Source organism: Amblyraja radiata, chromosome 16 (genome assembly GCF_010909765.2).
Source record: "Amblyraja radiata isolate CabotCenter1 chromosome 16, sAmbRad1.1.pri, whole genome shotgun sequence".
Lineage (NCBI taxonomy): Eukaryota > Metazoa > Chordata > Chondrichthyes > Rajiformes > Rajidae > Amblyraja > Amblyraja radiata.
The window spans coordinates 14,468,349-14,495,393 of record NC_045971.1 but is presented as its reverse complement, the minus strand read 5'-3'; the positions used below and the strand labels follow the sequence as shown (position 1 = coordinate 14,495,393).

General features: G+C 45.4%; 1 protein-coding gene across 4 annotated transcripts in view; it reads left to right on the top strand.

Annotated features, from left to right (window-relative positions):
* The first annotated feature begins 5,644 nt into the window (after positions 1-5,644).
* The window catches only part of LOC116981930 (peptide transporter 3-like), a 68,292-nt gene continuing 46,891 nt past the window's right edge, over positions 5,645-27,045 (top strand). Inside the window, exons 1-4 of one of the 4 annotated variants that reach the window (XM_033035152.1) lie at positions 5,645-5,870; positions 19,466-19,563; positions 19,646-19,937; positions 25,229-25,316. In XM_033035152.1, the coding sequence (XP_032891043.1) occupies positions 25,256-25,316 (61 nt within the window). In that variant the 5' untranslated portion in view covers positions 5,645-5,870; positions 19,466-19,563; positions 19,646-19,937; positions 25,229-25,255. Of the gene's footprint in view, positions 5,871-13,098; positions 13,103-19,465; positions 19,564-19,645; positions 19,938-24,523; positions 24,647-25,228; positions 25,317-27,045 lie in introns of those variants that run through there. The other 3 variants (XM_033035153.1, XM_033035151.1, XM_033035154.1) reach the window with 3 other exon arrangements.

The window sequence follows — 27,045 nt, the reverse complement described above, 5'->3', positions numbered from 1 at the left end:
TAATCCTACATCAGCAACAAAACACTATGGACCACATCTTGAATCAAGATCTCTATCTCCATCGTAGGTGATAGACTTCTGACCGACATCCACTATAAACCCACTGACTCCCATGGCTATCTAGACTACACTTCTTCCCACCCTGCTTCCTGTAAGGACTCCATCCCCTACTCCCAATTCCTCCGCCAACGCCGCATCTGCTCCCAGGATGAGGTGTTCCACAGCAGGGCATCGGAAATGTCCTAATTCTTCAGGGAACGGGGGTTTCCCTCCCCTACTATAGATGAGGCTCTCACCAGGGTCTCTTCAATACCCCGTAACACTGCTCTCGCTCCCCACCCCCCCCACCCGTAACAAGGACAGAGTCCCCCTAGTCCTCACCTTTCACCCCACTAGCCGTCACATCTAACAAATAGTCCTCCGTCATTTCCGCCACCTTCAACTTGACCCCACCCTCGCCACATCTTCCCATCTCCCCCCCTGTCTGCCTTCCGCAAAGACCGCTCCCTCCATAACTCCCTGGTCAATTCTTCCTTTCCCTCCATCACCACATCCTCCCCGGGCACTTTCCGTTGCAACTGCAAGAGATGTTACACTTGTCACTTTACCTCCCCCCTCGACTCCATTCAAGAACCCAAGCAGTCGTTCCAAGTGCGACAGAGGTTCGCCTGCATCTCCTCCAACCTCATCTATTGCATCTGCTGCTCTAGATGTCAGCTGATCTACATCGGTGAGACCAAGCGTAGGCTTAGCGATCGTTTTGCCGAACACCCCCGCTCGGTCTACATTAACCAACCTGATCTCCCTGTGGCTCAGCACTTCAATTCCCCCTCCTATTCCGAATCCAACCTTTCTGTCCTGGGCCTCCTCCATGGCCATAGTGAGCACCACCGAAAATTGGAAGAGCAGCACCTCATATTCCGCTTGGGCAGTTTGCACCCTAGCGGCATGAACATTGACTTCTCCAATTTCCGGTAGCCCTTGCTGTCTCCTCCTCTTCTTAGCTCTCCCTCAGCCCTCTGGCTCCTCCTCTTCCTTTCTCCTTCCCCCCCCCCCCCCCACCCGACATCAGTCTGATGAGGGTTTTGGCCCGAAACGTTGCCTATTTCCTTCGCTCCATAGATGCTGCCTCACCCGCTGAGTTTCTCCAGCACTTTTGTCTATCTTGAATCAAGATGCATGTCTAAGCTAATTCCAATTGGTTATACTGGAATTGGAATTGGAATTGGAATTGGCCCATATCCTAAATTCTTCCTATCCATATAGTTAACCATACATGATTGGGCCTTTTGATTTGCGGGTTTTACCATGATTTTTTTATGTGCAAGTTAAATTATATAAGGTAAACTACATTTTTGCCATACTACTGTCCTGTCAATTGATCCGAAGGAATATTAAGATGCCAATCAGGTAAGCTTCATTGGGAGTGTTCAAGTATCAGAGGGAATGTATAATATCTATAAAATCATATCTATAATATAAACCGGTGAGTTGGAAAACAAGTTTAAGGAGAAAGTGAAGGTATTATAAGAATGTTTTTAAAGCGAGTTGGATTAGTGGCATTACTGGATGGTATGACAGTGCCCTGGTGGGAGACAAAGAGAGACAATGAGACAGATAGCGAGTGGGAGATGGAGAGGGAGAGGGAGAGGGAGAGGGAGAGAGAAACAGAGAGAGAGAAGAGAGAGAGGGAGCACTACCGTTTGGACTGGGTTGAGGGGGGGGCCTTGGTTGTCTATACGGGCTCATCCTCAGGTTCTGATCATGTGAGGTGCTCATGTCTGCTGGCTGGGTCAGTCGGGGTCTCACAATCCTCTCACAAGCCATGAGTGGCTTTTGCCCATGTGGGGACCCTGAGCCATGGCTCGTATGGCTCGTTTGGTTCGAGCGCTTTCCAGAAGTGGCGGCACTGTTGAACGGCTGCGGCTCACCTGCAGTCCGTCTGTTTTTACTTTTTTTGGGGGTTTTTTTGTTTTTGTTTTTTTTTGTCTTGTTTTAGTCAAATTTTGGTTTATTAGGTTGTGTTATGTGTGGGGTGGGGGGGATGAAACATGGTTTTCTATCTCTTCCTTCCGGGGAATGAGACTCTTTCTGTCGTATCCCCCCTCCTCTGCCTCCGTCTGCACTGAGGCCTAATGGCGGAGCTGGCGGCCTCCAACTGCGACCGACCTGAAGGCTCCGGAGGCAGAGCCAGCCAGGTCTCACAACGCGAGGCTGGCTGAATTCGGAGCTGTGGCGGCATTCCGGTGGCAGCGGCACGACTCGGGCTGAGACAGTGCTTCGGTGAGGGCGGCCCGACTCGATGCTGAGGCGGTACACCGGCGGCTGAGGCAGCGTTCCGGCGGCTGAGGCGGCGTTCCGGCGGCTGAGGCGGCGTTCTGGCGGCTGAGGCGGCGTTCCGGCGGCGTTCCGGTGGCTGAGGCAGTGCTCCGGTGGCTGAGGCGGTGCTCCGGTGGCTGAGGCGGCGTTCCGGCGGCTGAGGCGGCGTTCAGGCGGCTGAGGCGGCGCTCCGGCGGCTGAGGCGGCGTTCCGGCGGCTGAGGCGGCTGAGGCGGCGTTCCGGCGGCTGAGGCGGCGTTCCGGCGGCTGAAGCGGCGTTCCGGCGGCTGAGGCGGCGTTCCGGCGGCTGAGGCGGCGTTCCGGCGCCTGAGGCGGCGTTCCGGCGGCTGAGGCGGCGTTCCGGCGGCTGAGGCGGCGTTCCGGCGGCTGAGGCGGCGTTCCGGCGGCTGAGGCGGCGTTCCGGCGGCGTTCCGGTGGCTGAGGCGGTGCTCCGGTGGCTGAGGCGGTGCTCCGGAGGCTGAGGCGGTGCTCCGGAGGCTGAGGCGGAGCTCCGGCGGCTGAGGCGGCGTTCCGGCGGCTGAGGCGGCGTTCAGGCGGCTGAGGCGGCGTTCCGGCGGCTGAGGCGGCGTTCCGGCGGCTGAGGCGGTGCTCCGGCGGCTGAGGCGGCGTTCCGGTGGCTGAGGCGGCGTTCTGGCGGCGGCGACCTGAATCCGGGGCTCGGCCAGTGGACGACATCGTCGGAGCTCGCAGGCCACAGGCTGGTGCCTGTTTTTACGGAGCTTCCGCGGCAACAGCTGCGTCCGCTGGACTGGAGGGCGACATCTCGGCAGCTTCGACCACCCCGGGCCGCGGAGCTCGGTTGAGCCGTGGGGCTGACTTACCATCGCCCAGTGGGGTAACAACATCGGAGATCTGGATCCCCTCAGCGCAGAGGGAGAATAAGGAGGGGAAGAGACAGTGACTTTAAGACTTTTGCCTCCATCACAGTGAGGAGGTGCCTGGTGAACTCACTGTGGTGGATGTTAATTTGTGTTTATTGTGTGTTTTGTTGTTTATTATTATATTTATGACTGCAGGCAACGAAATTTCGTTCAGACCAAAAGGTCTGAATGACAAATAAAGGAATCTAATCTAATCTAATCAAATCTCTTTCGGCATAGTCAATAATCTCCTCATACATTTTGGGGGGGCTGCTGTGCCACTGCACGCTGGTCCTTAGCTGGCTGGCTCCTAATTAGATAATGTTCCATTGCCACAAGATCCAAAACTTCCACACCGAGGTAGGCCGGTGAAGGTGGAGCCAGCGTGTGGCAAGCCTCCTTAGTTGGGCCAGTTCAGCTCATGGAGGTTTGCATGGGTGGTTCGCCTGGTCATGGAATTGCTGTGCCGCAGCCTCAGGGGAAAGGCAAAGGTGGTGCAGTCCCTCCATCTTGACGGTGTCACAGTCTGCAGCCACTAAACGGGGTAGCAAAAAATAAGCCTCCTGGGCCTCACCAGGTATGGAGCCAAGATGTGCTTCCAACTGACATTGACATCCTTTTCCCTCAGCAAACAAAAATCTTCTACATGTGACTTTGATTTTATTTACATTTACAATCAAAACCTGCCACAAAACCACAGGCAGTATCTAGAAATGCTGGGAGGACCGGTAAGTCTGGTAATGCACAATAGAACACATTGCATGACCACCATGTATCATTTTTTATTTGTGACAGGTAGTGTTTCTCTTTCTGCTAATTCACCTAATAGAATACGAATTAAAAAAAGTTTGTGTATAAATAATCTTGGTGTTGTGGTTGGGAAAGAACTGGGAGCCTGGATCTGTAGATATAGCAGGCCTTTAATCTGTCCAAGCAAAACACAAGGGAGATCAGGCAGAAGAACCTCTGTGAAAATTTAATACATTGAGGTTTATATTTTCTATGTATATTTATATATATAAATGTGTATATAATAACTAGAGAACATATGTTAAGGTAAGGGGGAGGTAGTTTAGAGGGGATTGAAGAAGACCTTTTTGCATGCAGAAGGTGAATGAAGTCTGGAACACAATGTCCGAGAAGGTGTTGGAGACAGAGACTCAGACAACATTTAACAAGCATCGTCGAGCACTTGAATCACCAAGGCATGGAGGGCTGCGAACCAAGTGCTGGTAAATGGGATTGGTGTAGATGAGTAAATAACGGTGGGCATGTATATGGTCGGCTGGCTGAATGGCTTATGCGGTACGATACGATACGATAGAACTTTATTTATCCCAGGAGGGAAATTGATCAGCCAACAGTCATAAAACACACAATACAAGAAACATGAAATTAAGGTGATGAGCGGAAAGGATTGGGGATATTTCTCTGCTGTAGTGCTATGACAGCAGAGACTGACCGCTGGTGTGTTGAAGTTAACCAGGACAGATCAGTAACCGACTACTGCATGCGTGGGCTGGGCTGGAATAGACCAGGGCAGTTGGTGTCCATTGGCTGAGTCGAGATGGCATGGGTGTTGCTGTGCTTTTGCAAGTTCGAGGGACGTGTGGCTGGTGTGTGTATGGGGTTAGATGGGATAGGCCAGGGAGCAGAACATAGAAAACAGAAAATAGCAGGAATAGGCTGCTTGGTCCTTCACCATTCAATATAACCATATAACCATATAACAATTACAGCACAGAAACAGGCCATCTTGGCCTTTCATGTCCGTGCCGAACACTTATTTTCCCCTAGTCCCATCTACCTGCACTCAGACCATAACCCTCCATTCCTTTCCCATCCATATACCTATCCAATTTATTTTTAAATGATAAAATCGAACCTGCCTCCACCACTTCCACTGGAAGCTCATTCCACACAGCTACCACTCTCTGAGTAAAGAAGTCCCCCCTCGTATTACCCCTAAACTTCTGTCCCTTAATTCTCAAGTCATGTCCTCTTGTTTGAATCTTCCCTACTCTCAATGGGAAAAGCTTATCCACGTCAACTCTGTCTATCCCTCTCATCATTTTAAAGACCTCTATCAAGTCCCCCCTTAACCTTCTGCGCTCCAAAGAATAAAGACCTAACTTGTTCAAACTTTCTCTGTAATCATGACCATGACTGATCTACCCTAGGCTTCATCTCCTCATCTATATGAATCCCAGAGTGCCTTCCACATGTTGATCTTTCAAAAATGTATCACCCTCTCATTAAATGCCTTCAACAATCAGTGGTCGAGAATTCCCGAGGGCAATCATCCTCTGTGAGAAGATGTTGCAATGCCCCACAGTTTTAAAGGACTTCTCCCTAGTTTTGCAATGATGTTCCCTTGTTTGCGACTCTGGTGTGTATGGGGTGTTGCCACTTCTGAGGTGTCGGTGTGGATGAGGTAAAGGTTGCGCTGCTGTACATGATTGTGATCATTGGGATTTACGTAGAGAGGGACGGCACCGCTACCTTGTCTGTGCGGCTGTTCCCTGCCCAGTTTTATTTCAAAATCTGATTGGAGGTGGAAAGTCTGAGCTGTCTGTAATGTGAAACTAGAAGAATCAAAACTGGTTTACAGCAAATAGTTCACTGAGAGAACACGGAACATTACTATTGGATTTCTAACTTCAAAGTCAATGTAAGTATTTAACTATTTTTACCAAAGTTACATTTCTGTGCTGCCAGTGTTTATCTACTTGCTATTGTGGTGGTCTGCGGGAGTGCAGTACTAAGAGGCAGTGGACGCTATTCAGGTGCTACCTCTTGCTTTAGAAATGAAATGTCTTTGTTAACATAAAAGGATTTGGTATTCATAGAATATGATAACATAGTGGGAACTTTTCAGGTTGCAGCTGCATATTTCTTCATATAAATCCCCAGTTAGTCTAGACGATAGGCACAAAGTGCTAGAGTAACTCAGTGGGTCAGGCAGCATCGCTGGAGAAAAATGATCGATGATGCTTCAGGTAGGGACTCTTCTTCAGACAGACTGGCTGGCTTCTTCAGAGTTAGTCTTCCTTTCCTGCAATTGCCCCATCACCAAAAAAAAAATACCTCTTCAACTATATTACTGATTTTGTATTGAGAGACACTATTCAATCTTCTTTCAATGTTGCTATCGGCAGTAGTCTTGCATGCACTTTTAATTCTTTTTTAAATTTCTCTCAATTCTGGAGTCTTTGCTTAATAATAATAATAATGGATGGGATTTATATAGCGCCTTTCTAGAATACTCAAGGCGCTTAGGTTCAGGATCACTCATATTGGGGATCAGACACTGCATTCATTGCTATTCACTATGTTCAGTTGAATGAACACCATGTCTCAGTAGAGTTTGGGTTCCATGTTTCATGTTGATGTCTGTGTTCTGGATGCTACCTCTTGTCTACTTCTACCCTTACTCTGGGACATTGGGGTCTGGTCCCATCGCCAATGCTCCTTATTATAGTCTGTGTTTTTCACTAGTCTATGTATTTCACTAGACTTCAATCCCATGAAGGTATTGCTCCCCAGTAGGGTCAGAGTTCCATGGATTCTGCTTCTCATTGGTGTGTTGATCCAAGGGTATTATCTTCCATTGGAACGAGAGATAAGGAATTATCCAAAGTTGAAGGGTTTGGACTTGTTTTTACTTGGCTTTAGAAGCAAGAGAGGTCTTATCAAAATAAATAAGAACCTGACTGAAAGACAATGAGAAGTTATTTCCACTTGTTGGAGAGTCAAGAACTATCCTTCCTTCTGGATTCCCCCAGCAGGGTAAATAACGTCTCTGTAACAGGTTGTTTAAATTTGGCTTGTATTCTCGCGAGGCTAGAAGATGGAAAGATGAACCGATTCAATGATTTAATAGGAAGACACAAGGAATTGCAGATTATAGTTTATAAAAAAAAAACATAAAGTGCTGGAGTAATTCAGTGGGTCAGGTTCTCTGGAGAACATGATTACTCAGACTGAAGTGATTTAATATGGTTGGCCACTGAGCAGGCATAAGTCATAGAGGAATCGGGAGTTTAATTTAGTTAGAGATACAGCGCGGAAACAGGCCCTTCGACCCACCGGGTCCGCACCGACCAACGATCCCACTATCGTAGATCAACATTATCCTACACCCGCTAGGAACAATTTACGTTTATACCAAGTCAATTAACCTACAAACCTGTACGTCTTTGGAGTGTGGGAGGAAACCGAAGTTCTTGGAGAAAACCCACGCAGGTCACGGGGAGAATGTACAAACTCCGTACAGACAGCACCCATAGTCGGGATCGGACCGGGGTCTCCGGCGCTGCATTCGCCCTTAAGGGGCTGGGGTGGGAGTGGGGTGGGAGAACGCTCTGGATAATACTTGGCTCTGACCATCATTAAAAACTGATGACTGCTGTTATTGCCTTCTGGAGAATCTACTATAGTCAGACTTGTGGCTGCTTGCCAACATTACAATGGTAATTACACTTCAGAAATTAGAGTACTTTGCTATAAAGTATTTTATTATGTCACCAGGTCATGAAAGGCACAGCTTGAATGCAAGTTTTATGTAGCAACTGAAGCAAACTGAAGCATGGATTTCCATGTAGTTTCAGAGTGATTTATAGATCTGTTGACAGGTCATTGTAATCTGCCAGTCCATTCAATCTAGGTTTCCAAGGAAGTAGTTCTGTGTCTCTTTCTGTGAAATTGCTCTAGATTCTACTGACATTAACAAACGTTCTAGGCTACTATTGAAATAACTGCTAGATAAATGTATTCAGCCCATTCTCATTGAACTTGTTAATTGCAGGAATGGAATCAATTAGGCGTGGTAAACTGGAGAATACTTTCATGTTTTTCATCAGTAGGTGTGTTTACATTCTAACCATAAATGAAATCAAGTTGAACCTGTTTGCTACAAATGGCTTTGATCAGAATTCTAAGGTACATGGTTCAATTTTGCAATTGTAACTCTATCATTCATATTCTCACTACAGGTTTAGTGATCAAGTAAACTTTAAAAAATCCATCACTTTTCCTCTTTGCAGACAATGAAGCATGAAGAATAACCTGTGATTGGCAATTCTTCAATGTTTTGGTTATTTTTTAGTATTGAATGCCTGGGAATTATTGGTCTCAGCTAATTGTGTTCTTATCTCAGTCCACCAATGTGAACATTCTACTCATTGGTCAGCAGATGTTGATTAGGTGGCTCTGCCTGGTTGATTCACCCAGAATGACTCCTCAAGATGAATTTCCTTGATTATCTTTCATTAGATAATTTATGCTGACTAATTTCTCAAGAATGTGCAGTTTTATACAGTTTGTGCATTTATTCATTGTTCTATGGGGCAATACATTAATTATAGTTTTTTTTAATCTCTATAATCTATCTATCCTATCTATCCTATCTATCTGTCTGTCCTATCTATCTATCTATCTATCTATCTATCTATCTATCTATCTATCTATCTATCTATCTATCTATAAGATTAAATGAGAACTTACCAGTTTGAAGTTTGATCGTTATTTTATGAGGAGTAACGTTGAGGGATTACGTGAAGAACCCCGCCAGGACGCATGCGTGTCATTCTTCAAAGCAGCGGTGTGAAATCACAGATAACTGTAATGACTAAACATAGTAAGATTAGAGAAGATATACCAGTTGAGTATATGTTCAAGGGTGGGAGCGGAGGGCACGTAATCCCTCAACGTTACTCCTCATTAAATAACGATCAAACTTCAAACTGGTAAGTTCTCGTTTAATCTTACTATTTTACTTCGGAGTCACGTGAGTGACTACGTGAAGATTTTAAAGCTCTGTGATTTCATGCCGTGGAAATGAGTCCATGCATCACATCTGCCTTGATTATGGGGAGAATAGTGTTAACATCATTAGACATCAATACGATATTGAAAACCCAATGATAAATATATTAACACCAAATTATAGCCCCTATTTATGGGGTAAAATTATATTACAAAACTTAAAATTGTTTCTGCAAATGTTCCAGGTTCAATGACTGTTATAAAATCGTTGGAAAGTTTTCTCCGTTGACCATCCTGCTGTCTTGAGGATTTGGTCCATAGGAACATCCAACTTCATAGCTGCCGATGTAGCTGCAGCCCTGGTGGAGTGAGATTTTAAAATGCTAGTGTCTACTCCAGCCTTTATTAGGACCTGTTTTAGCCATCTAGAGATGGTCTGGACTGTCACTTTTTTGAGTGGCTGTTTGTAGCTGATTAAAAGTGACATTTCTTTGCCTCTGATGATCTTAGTATACTCCATATATAATAGTAAGTGTGTTACAATACAGAGACGATCATCTGTCGGGTAGGCCCTGAATTCTGTTTTTAGGCCTGCTGACCCCTGTCTGTTCTGTTTGACTAATTCATTGATGTGAAAAGTTAAATTTCCAGATGAAATAGTCATGTTGTCCAGCCTTAGTTTCTGTAGTGACTGGACCCTTTGTGCCGTGACCAAGGCCATCAGCATGACTGTTTTCATAGTCAGTTTCTGTAGGGACAGAGCTGTAGCTGGAGACCAGTTTCTTAACTTGGTCAGTACAATGCTCACATCCCATATTTGGGAGTACCTGGTTCTTGGGGGATTAACATTAAAAATGCCCCTCATGAGTTTGGTTACCAGGGTGTGTCCCAACAGAATGCCGCTCTGTTCCTTGCCACAGGTATGTTGATAGAGCACTTCTGGCGCAGTTGATGGCACTATGACTGAGCCTCTCATCGTAATGGAGGCTTGCCAGGAATTCCAGAACGGACGGGATGTTCATAGATCTGTGGGTGATGTTATTGTTGTGACAGTACTTTTCCCATTTCTTGATGACACCAAGTACTGTTTTTTGGTGGACTGTCTGTGGGCCGCTGAAATAATATCCACTGTTCGGTCCGTCAGTCCCAGGTGTAGTAGAGGTGCTTTCAAACTCTACAAATTAATAAGTTTATATAATTATGACATGGGTCACTTCCCCTTGTTGCGGGATGAACCAGTAAATTAAGTCTATGATGGATGGTGATGCATGGTTCTAATACCATGTCGAGTATCACCGGGACCCATGGTTGAGTAGGCCAATTGGGTACTATCAAAATACCAGACGCGGAGTCTTGCTGTATTTTCCTTAATACCCAACTGATGAGGCAGAAAGGAGGGAATGCATAAATAAACAATATCCCCCAATGCAGCGAAAATGCATCTGTTGCCGCTGCCCCAGGTTCTGGTTCCCATGAACATAATTCGATAACTGGTGTGAGCCTGAATGCGAATAGGTCGATATCTGGTGTTCCATACCATGCTGTAATTTCAGCAAATACATTTTTATCCAACATCCATTCAGTGTTTTCATTGAATTTGCGTGACCTGTTGACTGCCACTAAATTTAGTTTACCTGGTAAGTAGGTAGCTGATATCCAAATATCTCTCTCACCAACCTCATAAGGAACCAGACCCACCTACCTCCATGGTTACTATTGGTAGGTTTGTTACTTTTTCGGCATCCTCCGTGGACGTTGAGGCGCCGGTGTCTGGATCTGTAGTTGGGTCGGTGTTGAGGGTTAGTGCATTCCCCAGGAAGGCCGGTCTGGGCCATGGCCTAAAAAGACTGATGTTGAGTGTTCCTGGCCTTTGTGCTTTCACCGGTTTGTCTTGGCCGACTGGTGGTGCGTAGGGGTGCTTTTTCTGGCTGAAGTAGTTTTTAGACGTTGCTTTAATGAGCCCCAGGGTTTTACCCTCTTCGTCAAGTTCTTTTACCTGTTTTGATAAGTTACCTCCAAATAGTAATATTGGTGGCTTGGAGGTTCCAGGTTTGCATAGGCCTGCAAATTAGGGTCTAAAGCCGGTTGGATGGCACTTTTTCCTAATACTGTTTACTCGTATTGGTAGTCGCAAAATAAAGCCAGTGCATCCTGGTGATCTTGTGTCATGTCTTTTTTGTTTATTGTGCGGGCGAAAACCGTAATTCCCGCTGTTAGGACTTTCAGAACTTTCTGTAGTTTCAAGTCCCTGGCTCTGATTGAGGCTCCGACATGTTTTCAAATACACTGGTTGACACTGGGAACATTCAGTGTTTTGCAGTTCCCTGGTGGTAAGTGTCTTGCTGTGGTGTCCAATAATGCCTGTCCTTATAGCTGGTTGAATGACAAGTAGTCGATACTTGCAGCTATTTTAGGTTCCAGGTTTTGGCCAGTTGGGTCGGGTTGAATAAACTGGGACACCATGTCCAATAGGTTTCCTTGCACCCCATGTGCACTAGGGGTATGTTCTGCACCCCTCTTCAGGGTCAGCCCAGAATTGACCCCCTGTACTCCCCTCCGATGAGGGAGAAACACTGTGCAGCCCTACAAGAGGTACTGCTGTAGGACTTACTAGCTGCCCACTGTGACTAGTCTCCATCTCCCGGAGCCTATCACTTTGGAGTACTTGCTCCAACAGCCGCTCCAACTGGCTCCAATGCTCTCGGGCACTGGCCACTCGCGGCTGCTCCATTTCCTGCAGCCGCTCCAACCGGCTCCAATGCTCACCGGCACTGGCCATCGTGGCTGCTCCTGAAGCCGCTCCTGCTCCGGTTCCTGCAGACGCTCCAACCGGCTCCAATGCTCACGGGCACTGGCTGTCGCAGCTGCTCCTGAAGCCACTCCTGCTCCAGTTCCTGCAGCCGCTCCAACCGGCTCCAATGCTCATGGGCACTGGCCGTCGCGGCTGCTCTTGTTCCCCGCTCCCAGCCGCTCCAACCGGCTCCAATGCTCAAGGGCACCGGCCGCTCGGGGCTGCTCCTGAAGCCGCTCCAACCAGCCCCAATGCTCACGGGCACTGGCCGCTCGCGGCTATTCAGAGTCGGACTCATCGGAGTCAACGACTCTGTTAGTTTTTTTTTTGCTTCGCTCTACCGCCCGGCCGTGGCCGGTGCGGGAGCGAGGTCGGGCACAGCTGTTCCCATTTCGGGAGATTGGCGTGCCGTTGGCTGCTGCTGCTGGCTGCCCGCAACTCCGCGGTTCTCCCCCGCCAGCTTTTTCACAGCCTTCGTGGATCTGGTCCATGCCTCCACCTGTAAGGTAAGTGGAAGGAACGCAGAGTCCCCTTACCTGCTGTTCCCGGCTTTCAAATTCTGCCGCTAAGGGGAACGTCGTTCCCCCTGCTGTGACTCGTTGCAATGCGTGTAGCGATATGACACGCATGCGTCCTGGCGGGGTTCTTCACGTAGTCACTCACGTGACTCCGAAGTAAAATACCAAATTAACAATAATAGTGTGGAGAATGAATCAATCATGTTATGGAAGATTTCCTTATCACATAGATGGAGGCCATTCAGACCATTGACCCCATGCTGGCTATAACAGTAATCCTATTCCCTTGAAATTTATTCTTTCACATATGTCCAGTAACACTATGCTGATTCTCTCATCAAACACCTCCACACTAAGGGCAGCCAATTAACCAGCAGCAACCAGCACATCTTTTTTTTTTCATATGGGAGGTATCTGAATCTCCCTGGGGAAGCCCACACAGTTACAGTGAGAATGTGCAAACTCCACACATACAGTGCAAACTCCAATCTGGTTTGATCAGAGGTCAGGACCCGAGTCACTGGTGCAGTGAGGCTGCAGCACTACACACTGAGTCACGTTGAGGAATCAACCACAGAATCGATTATTTTCAATCCAGAATTGTGCAATGAGAAAGAATTAAATGAGAGTCTTGTAGTTAAGGGCCTTCAGGGAAGAAAGGTTTTGAATTGATCTAAATTACTTTCAATCTACCATGTTATGATCACACTTTTATATCTCATACCCTTTCCACTGATGCTGCCTGACCTGCTCAGTGATTCCACATGTTCTGATTTTATCTTAAATCTCATTTCAATGTAGATGCAGAGTTGTAGATCTCAAATCAATGTAGATGCAGAGTTGATGTCGTGGCTGGTGAGTCTAACACCAAGAGTCTCTGACTCAAGACCATGTCGGCCATTTAGGACAGGGACGGGGGAAAAAGTTATTCACTCGGTGATGAATCTTTGGCATTCTCTACCCAGGAGAGCTGTGAGGTTACAGTTTTTGAGTACATTCATGATAGAGATTGTTAGATTTGGGGATATTAAGAGAACCAAGGGATATGGGGTGAGTGGCATTGAGGTTAAGGGTCAGCAATGATAAAGCGAATAGCATTCCCCTGCTGTGTTCTCTTATGATTTTATTCTCCTGTGAAATCTTGTAGGTGCTCATTAATATGTTTGCAAAATCAAAAGAGGGAAAACTATCCCTTTGCTTAGTAACAGAGCATTGACGGAGAACAAACTGTGAGAACACAAGGTATTCATAAACAGACTCTGTTGCCTTAGGTGGTAACTTAGTTTAGTTTAATCAGCCTGGAAAAAGGCCCTTCGGCCCATCGGGTCCATGCTGACCAGTGATCCCCGAACACTAGTTCTATCCTACACACTACAGAAGCCAATTAACCTACAAACCTGCACGTCTTTGGAATGTGGAAGGAAACCGGAGCACATGGGGCAAGCCCACAAGGTCACAGGGAAAATGTACAAACTCCATACAGACAGCACCCATAGTCAGGATCGAACCGGGGTATTTGGCACTGTAATCAGCAATTCTACCAGTGCACAACTGTGCAGCCCCTGGGAGGGACTTTGGGTTTGACTGGTTGTTGTGAACAATTCTGTAGGTGACTCGCCAGTATAAAATCTTCACTCAACAATGACTGTGAGATACTACTCACTGTACAATTCAATTCAACAAACTGTAACTGATTTAGTGACGCAGCCTGTGAACGCAATGATTGCACATTATCTGTAAATGTTTCAGCCGGAGGGGTGTTTATCTGTAAACGAACAGTTGGGTAAACGCATCAAAGCCTCCAATATCAGCAGGGGAACGTGGGATGTAGGTTGAAGATGAAGCGGATGCAGCCTCCAATGTTATTGTGCACAACTGTGTGCTGAGAGCTGCAGAACTAATTAAGAATGCGAACAGTTAGAGCTCAAGGGAAGGGATTATAATGCCTACGAAGGCTTTTCAATACAGTACAATAATACTTTATTAGCCAAGTATGTTTTGCAACATACGAGGAATTTCATTTGCCAAGTCAGTCATACAAATAAAAAGCAACGGAACACACAAAATACATTTAACATAATCATCCACCTCAGTGACTCCTCCATATTCCTCACTGTGATTGAAGGCGAAAAGTTCAATCTCTTCCCTTCTTTGTTCTCCTGCGGTCGGGGGCCTCATCCTTCCGTTGATGGGACGATCTTACTCCCGGTCGGGCCCTCCGCGTCAGGGCGATCACTCCTGCATCCGGGCGGGGTGGGGGGGGGGGAAGCCCCCGCTCAAAGTCAGTTCCAAGGGGGCTTCCAACTCCAAGATGTTAGGCCGCAGAGCGACCGGAGATACGACCCAGAAAGTAAACGCATCTCCAGCACGGTAAGGGATTGAAAAAAAAGATTCCCCCCCTCCCCCTCCCCCACATAAAACAAAGCAGAGAACATTAAAACAAACTTTCAAAACTCACTAAAAATAACAAAAAAAGACACAAAAACAGACAGACTGTTGGTGAGGCTGCCAATCGTACGGTGCCCCTTGTGGTTTTCAATCAGCCAATACAAAAGGGTCCTAGAGTCACGTTATTGTGGCCCTGTGGAATGATGGAGCTGTGAAGATGGTGAGGTGGTGGTAGATGGGGCTTGTCTCTGGACAAGAGACTGTCAATCACGTTTCATAAGGACAACAGGAGGAAAGTCTTGGTTTTATACTCAAGAACCCAAGATGTGCCAAATATGTTATAGACAATAATAGACACAAAATGCTGGAGTAACTCGGGTCAGGTAGCATCTCTGGAGAAAAGGAATAATTACATTTCAGGTCAAGACCTTTCTTCAGACGTTTCTCTGGAGAAAAGGAATAAAAGGCGTTTTGGGTCAAGACCCTTCTTCAGACTTTTCTCTGGAGAAAAGGATTAGGTGGCGCTTTGGGTCGATGCCCTTGTTCAGATTTCTGGAGATAAGGAATTGGCAACGTTTCGGGTTGATACCCTTCTTCAGACCTCTGGAGAAAAGGAATTTATGATGTTTTGGGTCATAAACCAGCATCTGCAATTCCTTCCCACAAATGTATAGCCGATGTCTATTGTAATGAAGGAAGCCAAACAGTTCAAATGTGCACAGTGAGATACCGCAACATCAACATGATGATGACCATTGCGTCTGTGTTCAGGTTGTCAATAGAAGGATTAATATTGGGTAGGATTACCGGGAAAGGTCTCTTGCTGTTTTTCAAAAACGGTGTTGCGGGCTCTCTTACACCTGTGGAGGAGGGCAACCATTGAGAACCTATGGGCCTGTCCCCCTTACGCGACTTATTCGGCGACTGCCAGCACCTGTCATAGGTCGTTGCAGGTCGCTGAAAATGTTCAACGTGTTGCAAATCCAGCGGCGACCAGAACAAGGTACGACTCTTTGGGCGACTACTTACGATCATACAGGCTTCACCCCGCGACATGTCGTGGGGTATTGCCCTTGTGGCCGTGAGTAGTCTCCTCAGTCGCCCAAAGAGTAAAACCTTGTTCTGGTCGCCGCTGGATTTTCAACATGTAACGACCCATGACAGGTGCCGGCAGTCACCGAAAAGTCTCGTAAGTGGGACAGGCCCATTAGGCTTCCTATTTATTTTGAATTCACCAGGACACTTTGTGGATTGTCTTCATTTCAAACCCCTTGCTGAATGTGTAAAAAGGTGCGGAAGGACTGATGCCTTGTGAGAAGGGGCAGGGTGCTAGCTGTGTTATGGTTACTTTTGTTTTCTTGTTGGGAGAACCAGTTTTTGGCTCGTTGACTAACTGCGTTTCTGTCCCTGGGTGGTTCTGTCACTGGAGCGTGGTGCATGATCTCATGCACATTTCCAAGCTTCACTCAACACCCTTGTCATTTCTTTTTGCGCAACGCCAACAGTAGGGACTGCTGCATCTCTTCAATCGGAGGCCAATCAGTGCTGAGGGGTAGCAGCACAACATGCTGCACCACTATGCCGCCCCTTATCTGTGACCATACCACCCTTGCCAGCCCGACCCAATCCATCTATCCTCCCACTGTCCTCAAGCTTCTGTCCTTGGACTTCTCCAATTGTTTTACCAGTTGGCTGCTTCTTGGTGACATTATCCCAAAGCTTCCACATATTTGCTGACAACGTCTTTCTGTATTTCAGTTTCACCTGCGTTGACCCTACCCTTGCCTCCATCTAACCTCTAGCCCTGGGAGAGCAAATACTTCCACCAACTAAATAACGGAAAGGCCAAAGTAATTGTCTTTGCCTCCTGCCACCAACTATGTTCCTTCACCAGCATTTCGTTCACTCTCTGGCATTTCATTCACCCGTTCACTGGCATATCTCTGACACTGACCAATACTATTCACAACATAAGTGGTACATTTGACCCCAGGATTAGCTATCGACCATTTGCACCTCCGTGGAATTGTCCAGCTATGCCACTTGCCAGCTTCCCTTTCAGTCATTAGCTGGATGATCATTTGGCCTTATTGCCCTGGTGATGTTAGAGCAGCCTTCTTTAGCTGCTGCTGTCTGTGGTGTTGTAGAGTCCTACAGCCCGCTGAGTCTGTGCTTGCATTCATGTCCAGTATCTATCCCAGTGGCCACCAGCTTGTTGTGCATGGTGGTTCAAATTCCCATCTAAACACTCCTTAAATACGAGAGTTCCCATCTCCACCATTTCCTCTAAATTTCCTACCCCTCATCTTGAACCTATGCTCTCCAATTTTAAACACTGCAAAGAATATGTTTCCTACTCTCTACTTTATCTAAGCCCTTCATAGCTTTGTACCCTCAACCAGTTCCCCCTCAGGTTTCTCCGTTCCCAGGTAAACAAATCTAGCCTATCCTTTTTTAGTCATAACTGGAGCACATTCTCCAAGCAACATTCTGGTAGTTCTCCTCCGTACCCTTTCCATTTGCAATCACATCCTTCACTTATGTGGAGACCAGAATGAAACACAGTACTCTGGCTGTGGGTTACACAATTATTTGTAAAGTTGCCCCTCCCTGCTCATATATTCTATGGCCTGGCTAATAGGGACAAGAATCCTTTATGCCTCTTTCACCACCTTATGTAGCTGGATTGCCACCTTCAGGGATTGCTGGACTGCTCCTCCATACTTTCCAACTTCTTTGATCCAGCGATGAGTTTTCATTCATGTTAGACCAACTTAAACTCCTGGCTTTATCTTGCCACCTTTCATTGATAATTATGGCTTATTTGCTGTGCTCTATTCAATGGATCTCATTCATGGCTTCAGAGCATTGAATAGTTTTTCTCAGAGCCCCAGCACTCTTTTTGCTTTCCTCCCATAGCAGCCCAGGATATATCTCACCACGCCCTGGGGAATTTATTCACCTTTAAGCCACCTTTATCTCTTGTCATGAGTCATGAGTCCTTTTGTATAGCCCCAGAAAAGCGATCATCCTTTTTTTAAATTTCTAAGCTCCAACCCTATAGCCTCACTTTAAGAACCTTCTTTGATATCCCCTCTCTTTATAATAGTAGTGGACCTCTTGATTAATATTTCACCTCATAGCTGAAGGTTTTGTGCCTTGGAATGCTGAGTTGCTCGTCCTACCCATCTTTCAACTACTGTATGTGTCCATGGCAACGGCGTCGTAGTTGTATTCCCCACCCTGAGTTCAACTACTTTACTTTACGCACTCCTGCATTAAAACACTCCTCCCTTGTGCCTTGAATTCTCTGCCTCTCAGACTAACTTTACCCAGATAAAGCTGAGGTCAATGGACATCAAGGAGAAAACACTTGGACTTGGAGCTGACACAAAGTTGTTGTTGAAGATCAATTATCACAGGGCCGGACATCACTGGAGGGGTTGCTCAGCCAGTGACCCATTCTCAACCACCTGCATCTGTTTCATCAGTAATCCCCTTCCATCATGAGGTGGATATGGAGATGTTTGCTGATGATTGCTCAATGTTCAATATATCACCATTGCTTCTTTATTGATCTAACTGCTCCTTAGGCAACCTTATAGGAACACCTTCACTAGAGGGACTTATACCACCAGGGGCGCCTCACGATTGGCAGCCCCGCCAACAGTCTTCCTGTCTTTTTTTGTTAATTTTAGTGCGTTTAAAAAATTTGTGTAAATGTTCTCTGGTTTGTTTTATGGGGGGTGGGGTCGGGGGAAACCTTTTTTTCAATTTCCTACCCTGCCGGAGATGCCAATGTTTTCCAGATCGTATCTCCGGGCGCTCTGCACCCTAACATCATGGACCTGGAGGCCTCCTTGGATTGACTTTGAGCCCCACCGCGGGGTGCGAACTTAACATCTGAGCCGATCCCTTGCCTGCGGACTTTACATCGAGAGTCCCAGGAGAGGCCGAGTCGGGAGCTCGAACGACGCAGAGGTTCGACAAGCCCCGACTCGGAGTACGATCGCCCGGCGCGGGGGAGCTGACATCCCCCCGATGCGGGAGTTGATCGCCTTGATGCGGAAGGCCCAAACGCCGCTGGCTATGGGAGTCAAGATCGTTCCGTCAACGGAAGGCTCGAATGTTACAAAGAAGGGAAGAGATTGAATCATTTTTTTGCTTTCCATCACAGTGAGGAATGTGGAGGAGTCACTGTGGTGGATGTTCATGGTAAAATGTATTTTGCATGTTCCATTGCTTTTTTTTTGTATGACTGACTTGGCAAATGAAATTCCTCGTATGTTGCAAAATATACTTGGCTAATAAAGTATTATTGTATTGTATTGTATTGTTCCATTTTAAGGGTATTTTTGAACGGGCAATAAATGGTGCCTGTGCCAGCAACTCCTAGAACTTAGTTATTATTGTGATATAAGAGATGGCCATTCAGCCCATCAGTCCAATGCTGGGTCCAAGCTGAATAATTGGAATGGAGGAGTGGGAGGGCTTAAAGAGGTAGAACTCAAAAATGAATTGAAAAGAAATCCAACGTTGGCATGTAACAAAGACCCAACGGTAACAGACCACCTGCGCCTATTTGAGAGAGGAATTGTGTTGATGGTGTGTGCATGCAGACTATGAGGAGGAGATGGGGTAATGACTTGTGAAGGAGGGGAGGGAGAAATAGAAATGATTTGAGAATTGATTTGACCCTACGACCTTATGTCACAGCTCCCTTCCTTATGCCTCGGCTCGGAGCGTGAATGCAGAACTACTGGAGGTTCCTCAGGTGCAATGTGCTTTGTTGTTGCTTCACAGCTGAACCCCACCCTGTGTGAGGAATTCATCCTTCCACCCTTTGCATTAAGTGCCTTCAACATGACTGTGAACAGTATTGTGGAAATCTCCACGTCAAGGTATTCCTGCTGCAAAACCTGTTAGTTCTGAATGCCTCTCTTCACTGCGCCCATCCTTATAACCCTATAATTTGTCGTTAAGAGGATAGCTACTGTGCACAACAAAGGAAATGCGCAAAACCCTCCCCACAACATTCACTAAATCACTGCGTTGTTGACTTGAGCGCAGGATGCAGGAAATGTACTGGAATATGAAGGACAGTCAGTCTCCTGTGAATGAATAAAGAAGATCGATGGCCTTGGGATTCTGCTATTAGCTGACTGCAGTAAAGCAACAACATCTGCTGATAATGATGGGCATTTAACAAGTGCCTTATCTCAGAAGTAATCCATGGGTGTGAGGAAAGGCAAGACTATTCCTGCCCTTTCTGGATGTAAGTGCAATTGCCGCTTTGGTGCTTTGCATTGTGTCATCATAGCAACCACCACAATAGTACAGCTGAATCGTTTACACCCTTTGAAGGGTGGTGACTTCCACAGTGTTATTCCGATGTTCCGAAGCTAACCTTTCCTCCAAGACTGTGGATTGCTCACCACTACGGAAAGGAATAAATACAGGAGGAAAATCACAGGGACTCCAAAGCAAGAATGGTTTCAAGTGTTAGTGCATTACGTATAAAAAAATAATGATGAGAGTTAAGTGAAGCTTGTTGACTGAGTGTCAAGTACCATCCAGGTTGGTAACAGTAAAATGTCTGCCTTCCAATTGACATAGGTGGACAGGGGACCCTGAAGATAGACATGTTGGCTGACCCATTGTGCATAGTTTGAGTAGTGTTCTGAATTATATTGTTACCCGGGCTGACCAAAGATCCATAGGGCGAGGACAGTCCATGGAAGAAGATAGTCACAGTTGCCAAATCAACCCAGGTACCCGTTGGGACTGTTTATTCAACTTTACACTAACAGCCGGTCTCTGTTGCAGTGTTAGACTTCACTGTACAAATTGAAGACCCACTGAAGGGCACATTCCAAGAACCAATATCCTTAGTCTTTAACCTGAAAATTAACTATTGTCTCTAACATGAGATGCTGCTTGACCAGCTGAGTGTTTCCACCATTGGCAACAACACAAACTCCACTTACACAATAGGATTTGTACATGAGTTGAGATTTCATGAATGAAGACACTTTGATACAAACATTGACATTGTACCATGATGTGTTTTTTTTAATTGAAGGCAGGATGCAAACAATATGTCTTAATGCAATTGACTGTGTGTGTTCTTTAATGGTGGTTTAATGGTGGTCCATGGCTTGCTGCTGATTATATGAGGGTTGAGCATCTTGTTACTGAGGCCTTCCTGCGAGTATTCCTGGCCTACTGTACCTCTAATGGGGCATGAAGGACAAAGGGAAAGAGATAAAGTAACAGTGTTGCCACAGTAAGGGAAATGTGAAAAAGATTGTACATCATGTAGGAAATGCACTGGACTATAAGAGATAGTTGGTCTCTTGTGCAAGATACAAGGGGATTGATGGTTGTGAGTGTTACACCTGGGATTGCTGGACTGATGTTTCAGCCTCTGACAACCACTGTTCCAGTGGTGGGATCTCGGCTGCAATCCAGCTGGCTGAAGCCACTCAAAAACATGTCCCCTCCCGATAAAGCAGAGAATGTATGAGCTACCCAGCACAGCTAAGTCTGTCTCTGTATAGATGCTGCCAGACCTGCTGAGCATTTCGAGCATTTCCTACTTTTATTTCAAATTTGCAGTATCAACAGTTTTGATTTTTGTGTGCTGACCAGTAGTTGCAAGTGAGTGTGTGGGGACTTTGGATTGTGCGTGCAGGTTGGGGGAAGGACTGGAGGAAAACGCCACTATATCCTTGTTTAGGTAAGGTGACCAAAACTGTGCATGGTATTCAAGATGTGGCCTCACTAACTACAACTGGAACAAAACTTGCCTATTCTAAAACTCAGGCACCCATTACAACAAAGGCCACAATGCTGTTTGCCGTCTTAACTATGTTGGACCCGCCTGCTAACTTTATGTGATTCATGCATTGGAACAGTTAGATCTCCCTGTACGTCACTCATTTGCAGTCTCATTTCATAATTGACCTTTTCATTCCCATGACTGCAATGCACAACATCAAACATTCCCACATTAAACTTCATTTGCCCGGGTTTTGCCCCATTACTGTCCCGTGATTCAATGGGGACCTTGTGATTCGAGATGCAGAACCACAAAGTCCTGATTAGAACATACCCTTCCACATATTAATTCAGTTCTCCTTCAGCCTCCTCTGACCCAAGGAAAATCCTAGCTTATTCCCTCTTTCTTCCAAGCTACAACATTCCAATCTTGGCAACATCTTTATAAATCTGCACCCTCTGCAAACTTATCGCATCTTTCCTCTGATGTAACTGTCAGCGCACTGTGTGGCGCAGAAGTAGTGGCGCAGAAGTAGAGTTGCTCATACGCATGGAGAGGGTCCAGTGGTTTAAAAGGATGACAATACAAGGGCCCTTCCTTCCCACCAGAAGCAGATTCTTAGAGCAGGTATGGTTGCAGCTAAAAAATAATATTACTGAATTGGAAGTCTCCACTCTCCCCATGTTTCAAGAGGTGGCTCAACGAAATGCTTTCTATTGCTAAAATGGAACAGATTCGTTTTAACAAAGGGAATTCACAAAATTATTTTTTGAAGGTGTGGAAACCATTTTTGATATTGCTTGATGAGGCATAACTGTCTGATTTGTTTATTTTGCTGCTATGTCTTTAATCTGAGCGAACTTTAATCTTGCACTCTGACTGATATTCTGGCTGCCCTCCACTCGGGTTTTTTATTTTTTTTTTTTTTGGTTTGTTTTGTTTTATTTGTTTGTTTGTTTGTTTTTATTGTTTGTTGATATGTTTTTGGGTATGTTTGTTTGTTTTTTTTTTGTTTTTTTAAATTTGATTTAAAAAAAAATATATATTATTTTTTTGTTAATTTTTTTTTTTTTTGTTTCTTTAATTGTTGTTTTTTGTTCTCTGTCTACTGTGTGTTTGTTATGATAAAATTTGAAAAAAATGAAGCTGTACAATAATTGTATAATTGTAGATGCCGAGCGATTTATCCGTGTACAATTGCTTCTAATAAAAATAAATTAAAAAAAAAAAGAAAAAAAAAAAGGATGATCCCAGAAATGAGTGAGTTAACATAATGAGTGAGTGTATCACGGCACTGGGCTTGTATTCGCTGGAGTTTAGAAGAATGAGGGGGACCTTATTAATACATACCGAATAGTGTAAGGCTTGGATAGAGTGGATGTGGAGAGGATGTTTCCACTAGTGGGAGAGTCTAGGGCCAGAGGTCATACTCAGAATTAAAGGACATTCTTTTAGGAAGGAGATGAGAAGGAATTTCTTTAGTCAGAGGGTGGTGAATCTATGGCATTCTTTGCCACAGAAGGAGGCCAAGTTAATGGATATTTTTAAAGTAGAGATAAATAGATTCTTGATTAGTATGGGTGTCACGGGTTATCGGGAGAAGGCAGGAGAATGGGGTTAGGAAGGAAAGTTAGATCAGCCATGATTAAATGGCGCAGTAGACTTGATGGGCCGAATGGCCTAATTCCGCTCCTATTACTTATGACCTTATGATCAACTCCATCTACATTTCACACCATCTCTGGAAAACAGCTAAGATAATCAAGGGCCATTCACAGCCCTGTCATTCCCTCTTCTCCCCTCTCCCAATGAGCAGACGATACAATAGCTTGACAGCACACACAATTGGATTTAAAAAAAAGCTTTTTCCCTGATGTTATCAGACTCTCAAATGCATTTCTTATAAACTAGGGATGAATTTCCGATCACCCAATCTATCTGATTGCGGCCCTTGCACTTTTTTTATATCCGTACTTACTCTGGTGCTGCAAATTTATACTCTCCACTCTTTCCCTCTCTCTGTTTGATGTACTCTGAATAGCATGATCTGCCTGGATAGCATGCAAAACAAAACTTGTACCTCAGTCTGGTTTAGGCCCGAAACGTTGCCTATTTCCTTCGCTCCATGGATGCTGCCTCACCCGCTGAGTTTCTCCAGCATTTTTGCCTACCTGGTATCTCAGGATTTAATTTGTGTGAAAATAGCTACAAGGTATTCATTAAGAACCTGCTCACATCCTGTCTCCATTATCTTTCTTGTCCTTGGAAAGGCGTAATCTTTCTTTAGTTTTCCTCTTTCTCTTTAATTTATCTCACTGAAACATACAAACCTCTTACAGGTTCTTTAAGGTACATGCACTGATGGTGTTCCTCTTGACAGGATTCTTAAAACAAGGATGATAATCTCAAAATAAGGGTTAAACTATACAAGACAGAACGATTATTTTCATTTGGAGAGAGGCGAGTCTGCCCCAGCAGGTGTGGGGTTCAGTTGCTGAGTATATTCAAGACATTAATATTGTATATTCAAGGCAGATTGATATATTTTTATTTCTCATTATTTAAGAAAATCGAGGAATATAAGATCAGCATTGGGAAGGCCGACTGTATAGCTGAGTAGTAGAAGCTAGGAATAAAATAGGATAGGTTACGATTCGTATAAAAATGTGTTTGATGGTTGGCATGATCTCAATGGGCTGAAGGGCCTATTTCTATGCTGTATCTCTCTATGACACCTTGACTTAGAAAATATCCTTGGATCTACACCCTATACTTTTTTCATACTATTACAATGCTCTCCCATTTTCCCCTTTGCTTTTATCCCACACTTTCCAAACTTCCTTTTGCTTTCTCCAACGTTGAATTCAGTTTCTGACATAAGCTGCTTTTTTTGTTTGCCTTTTGTTACTTTTAATACACAATGTCTTCCAGGGGGATCTAGATTTGGTACTTCTCACTTGGTCCACTTTTGCTAAATCACTTTCCAGTCTAAATGCTTGGTTTTAGCCTACGTTAAAATCTTTACTTTTGTTTCCTTTTGTTTTTCATAACAATGGGCTCTACATTAATTCCACATGCAGTACATTAGAGCCATAGAGTTGTACTACAGAAAAATGGATCCTTCAAGCCATCACGTTCATGCCAACCTTTTTGTCCATCTACCCGGCAAGTGGAATTAGACTGAAAGAAGTGCAAGTGAAGAGGTGAAGGACAGGTGTTGCACCCCCGACAGTTTAGTTTAGTTTAGAGATACAGCGCGGAAACAGGCCCTTCAGCACACCGGGTCCGCGCTGACCAGCGATCCCGCACATTAACACTATCCTACACCCACGAAAGACAATTTTTACATTTCAAGCCAATTAACTTACAAACCTGTACGTCTTTGGAATGTGGGAGGAAACCAAAGATTTCGGAGAAAACCCACGCAGGTCATGGGAAGAACGTACAAACTCTGTACATACAACGCCGACAGGGATCGAACTCGGGGCTCCGGCACTGCATTCGCTGTAAGGCAGCAACTCTACCGTGGCGCCACTGTAACCGCGCTGGACGCTGCACGGTAAAGTACTGAGGGAAGGGGAATGATTAGCTTCCTTTGTAAATCTCCGCCTCGCCCTTCCATCTCCTTTGGCCATTTCAATTCTTGAGGCAATTTGCCTTGTAATGGTTTCTCTTATATTTCCAGAATCTATAGGTCTTTTTGATTTTAATTTGTGAAAGTTTGCATGTCCGAATATGGTTGTGTATTTTTGATGAAGCCTGTAACCACTTCCCTTCTCATTCAGGTCCAGCTACCTTGTGCTGATGCACCCATGCCTGAGTACGAGACCATGGATGATCACCCCTCACAAGGGACTGACAATGGCAAGCCAGGTACCATCTGAATCCATTGCAACCTGTAAATGATTTTTAACGGATTGGACAGGCGAGATGCAGGAAAAATGTTCTAGATGTTGGGGGAGTCCAGAACCAGGGGGTCACAGTTTAAGAATAACGGGGAAGCCATTTAGGACTGAGATGATGAAAAAACCTTTTCACCCAGAGAGTTGTTAATTTGTGGAATTCTCTGCCACAGAAGGCAGTGGAGACCAATTCACTGGATGTTTTCAAGAGAGAGTTAGATATAACAGAATCAAGGGATATGGGGAGAAAGCAGGAATGGGGTACTGATTTAGGATGATCAGCCATGATCATATTGAATGGTGGTGCTGGCTCGACGGGCCGAATGGCCTACGCCTGCACCTATTTTCTATGTTTCTATGTACAGGTAGCTGGTGAAGTGATGAACTCCAGTCACTTTATACCTTTTGGACTTTACTTTAGGGATGCAGTGTGGAAACCGAGTCTGCATCGACCAATGATCATCAGGGGCACCAACACTAGGGACAATTTAACAATTTTACCGAAGCCAAATAACCTACAAACCTGCATGTATTTAAAGTGTGGGAGGAAACTGGAGCACCAGGAGAAAACCCTCGTGGTCACAGGGAGAGTGTACAAACTCCTTGCAGCCAACACCCATAGTCAGGATCGAACCCGAGTCCCTGGCGCTGTAAGGCAGCAACCGCTGTGCCACTCTGCTGCTCCTTAGTCTAACACCACCTCAACCATCATTTTTGAAAATAGTGATGCCTAGAACTAGCACCTTGGCATAACTATACTCCAAGGTGCCTCTGCTCCTCTACCCCACTTAGACTTATACGTAATGCATGTGCGACCACTCTATCCTTCCTGTCAACATATACCACCTCACAATTGCCAACTTTAATAGCCAATAGGTTTGCCCTTTTATAGGTTTATTAATGTCCTTCTAGACCAAATGTCAGTCCTCCTCAATCTTGACTATTTGGTTATCATGCGCAAAATTTAGAAATTGTGTTCTTCGTCGGCCTCTGAATGACCTTATTCCCTTCCTTTTCGATCAACGAATCTGCAAAATTATTTTCTATTTTGTTGTTTATTCCAAGATAATTAAATTTGACTTGCTCTTCCCAATGCCTCCACATGTTGTCCTATTACGGACTTCTCTGCTAAACCCTGTCCTTACCCTCAGTCGCTCACTGCGGGGAATCTCATGGTGTGCGGCTTGTTCTGTACAGCTGATTTCCTTAATGAGTTGTTCAAAGTCACCTTGTGAAATGCACATCCAGCAAAGGGGCCAGGATAGGAGCAGGAAGTGAAAGTAGAAGGCAAGAGAGGGTGTGACTTGGGAAATTGAACTGCGAGGGTCGAAAATCAAAGGGTAGGGGGTAATCAGTTGTGAGCTGGAATAAGTTTGGGGGGGAAAGGTTATAACAGTGCATGGTTCTCTGAGGTGTGGAACTGCCAATTTGCAGAGTTGGTCCATATAGGTGCCACACTGGAGCCAGGGTGGTGAATGGGGAATGGGGCAATTGGTCCCAATATTGCTCCCAATATTCACTTTGCCCTTTGTCTTCGAACCCAGAATGCTACAAATCAGGAGGACATTCTTAGCATTACAGTATTTTTTTTATCAGAAGTGGTATTCATTTCCCTTTAAAACCTTGGTATGTTTGCTTCAGTATTGCAGCCTGGCTCACCCTGTTCTCACATTCAACAACGTCACCCTCAACTCTGTTCA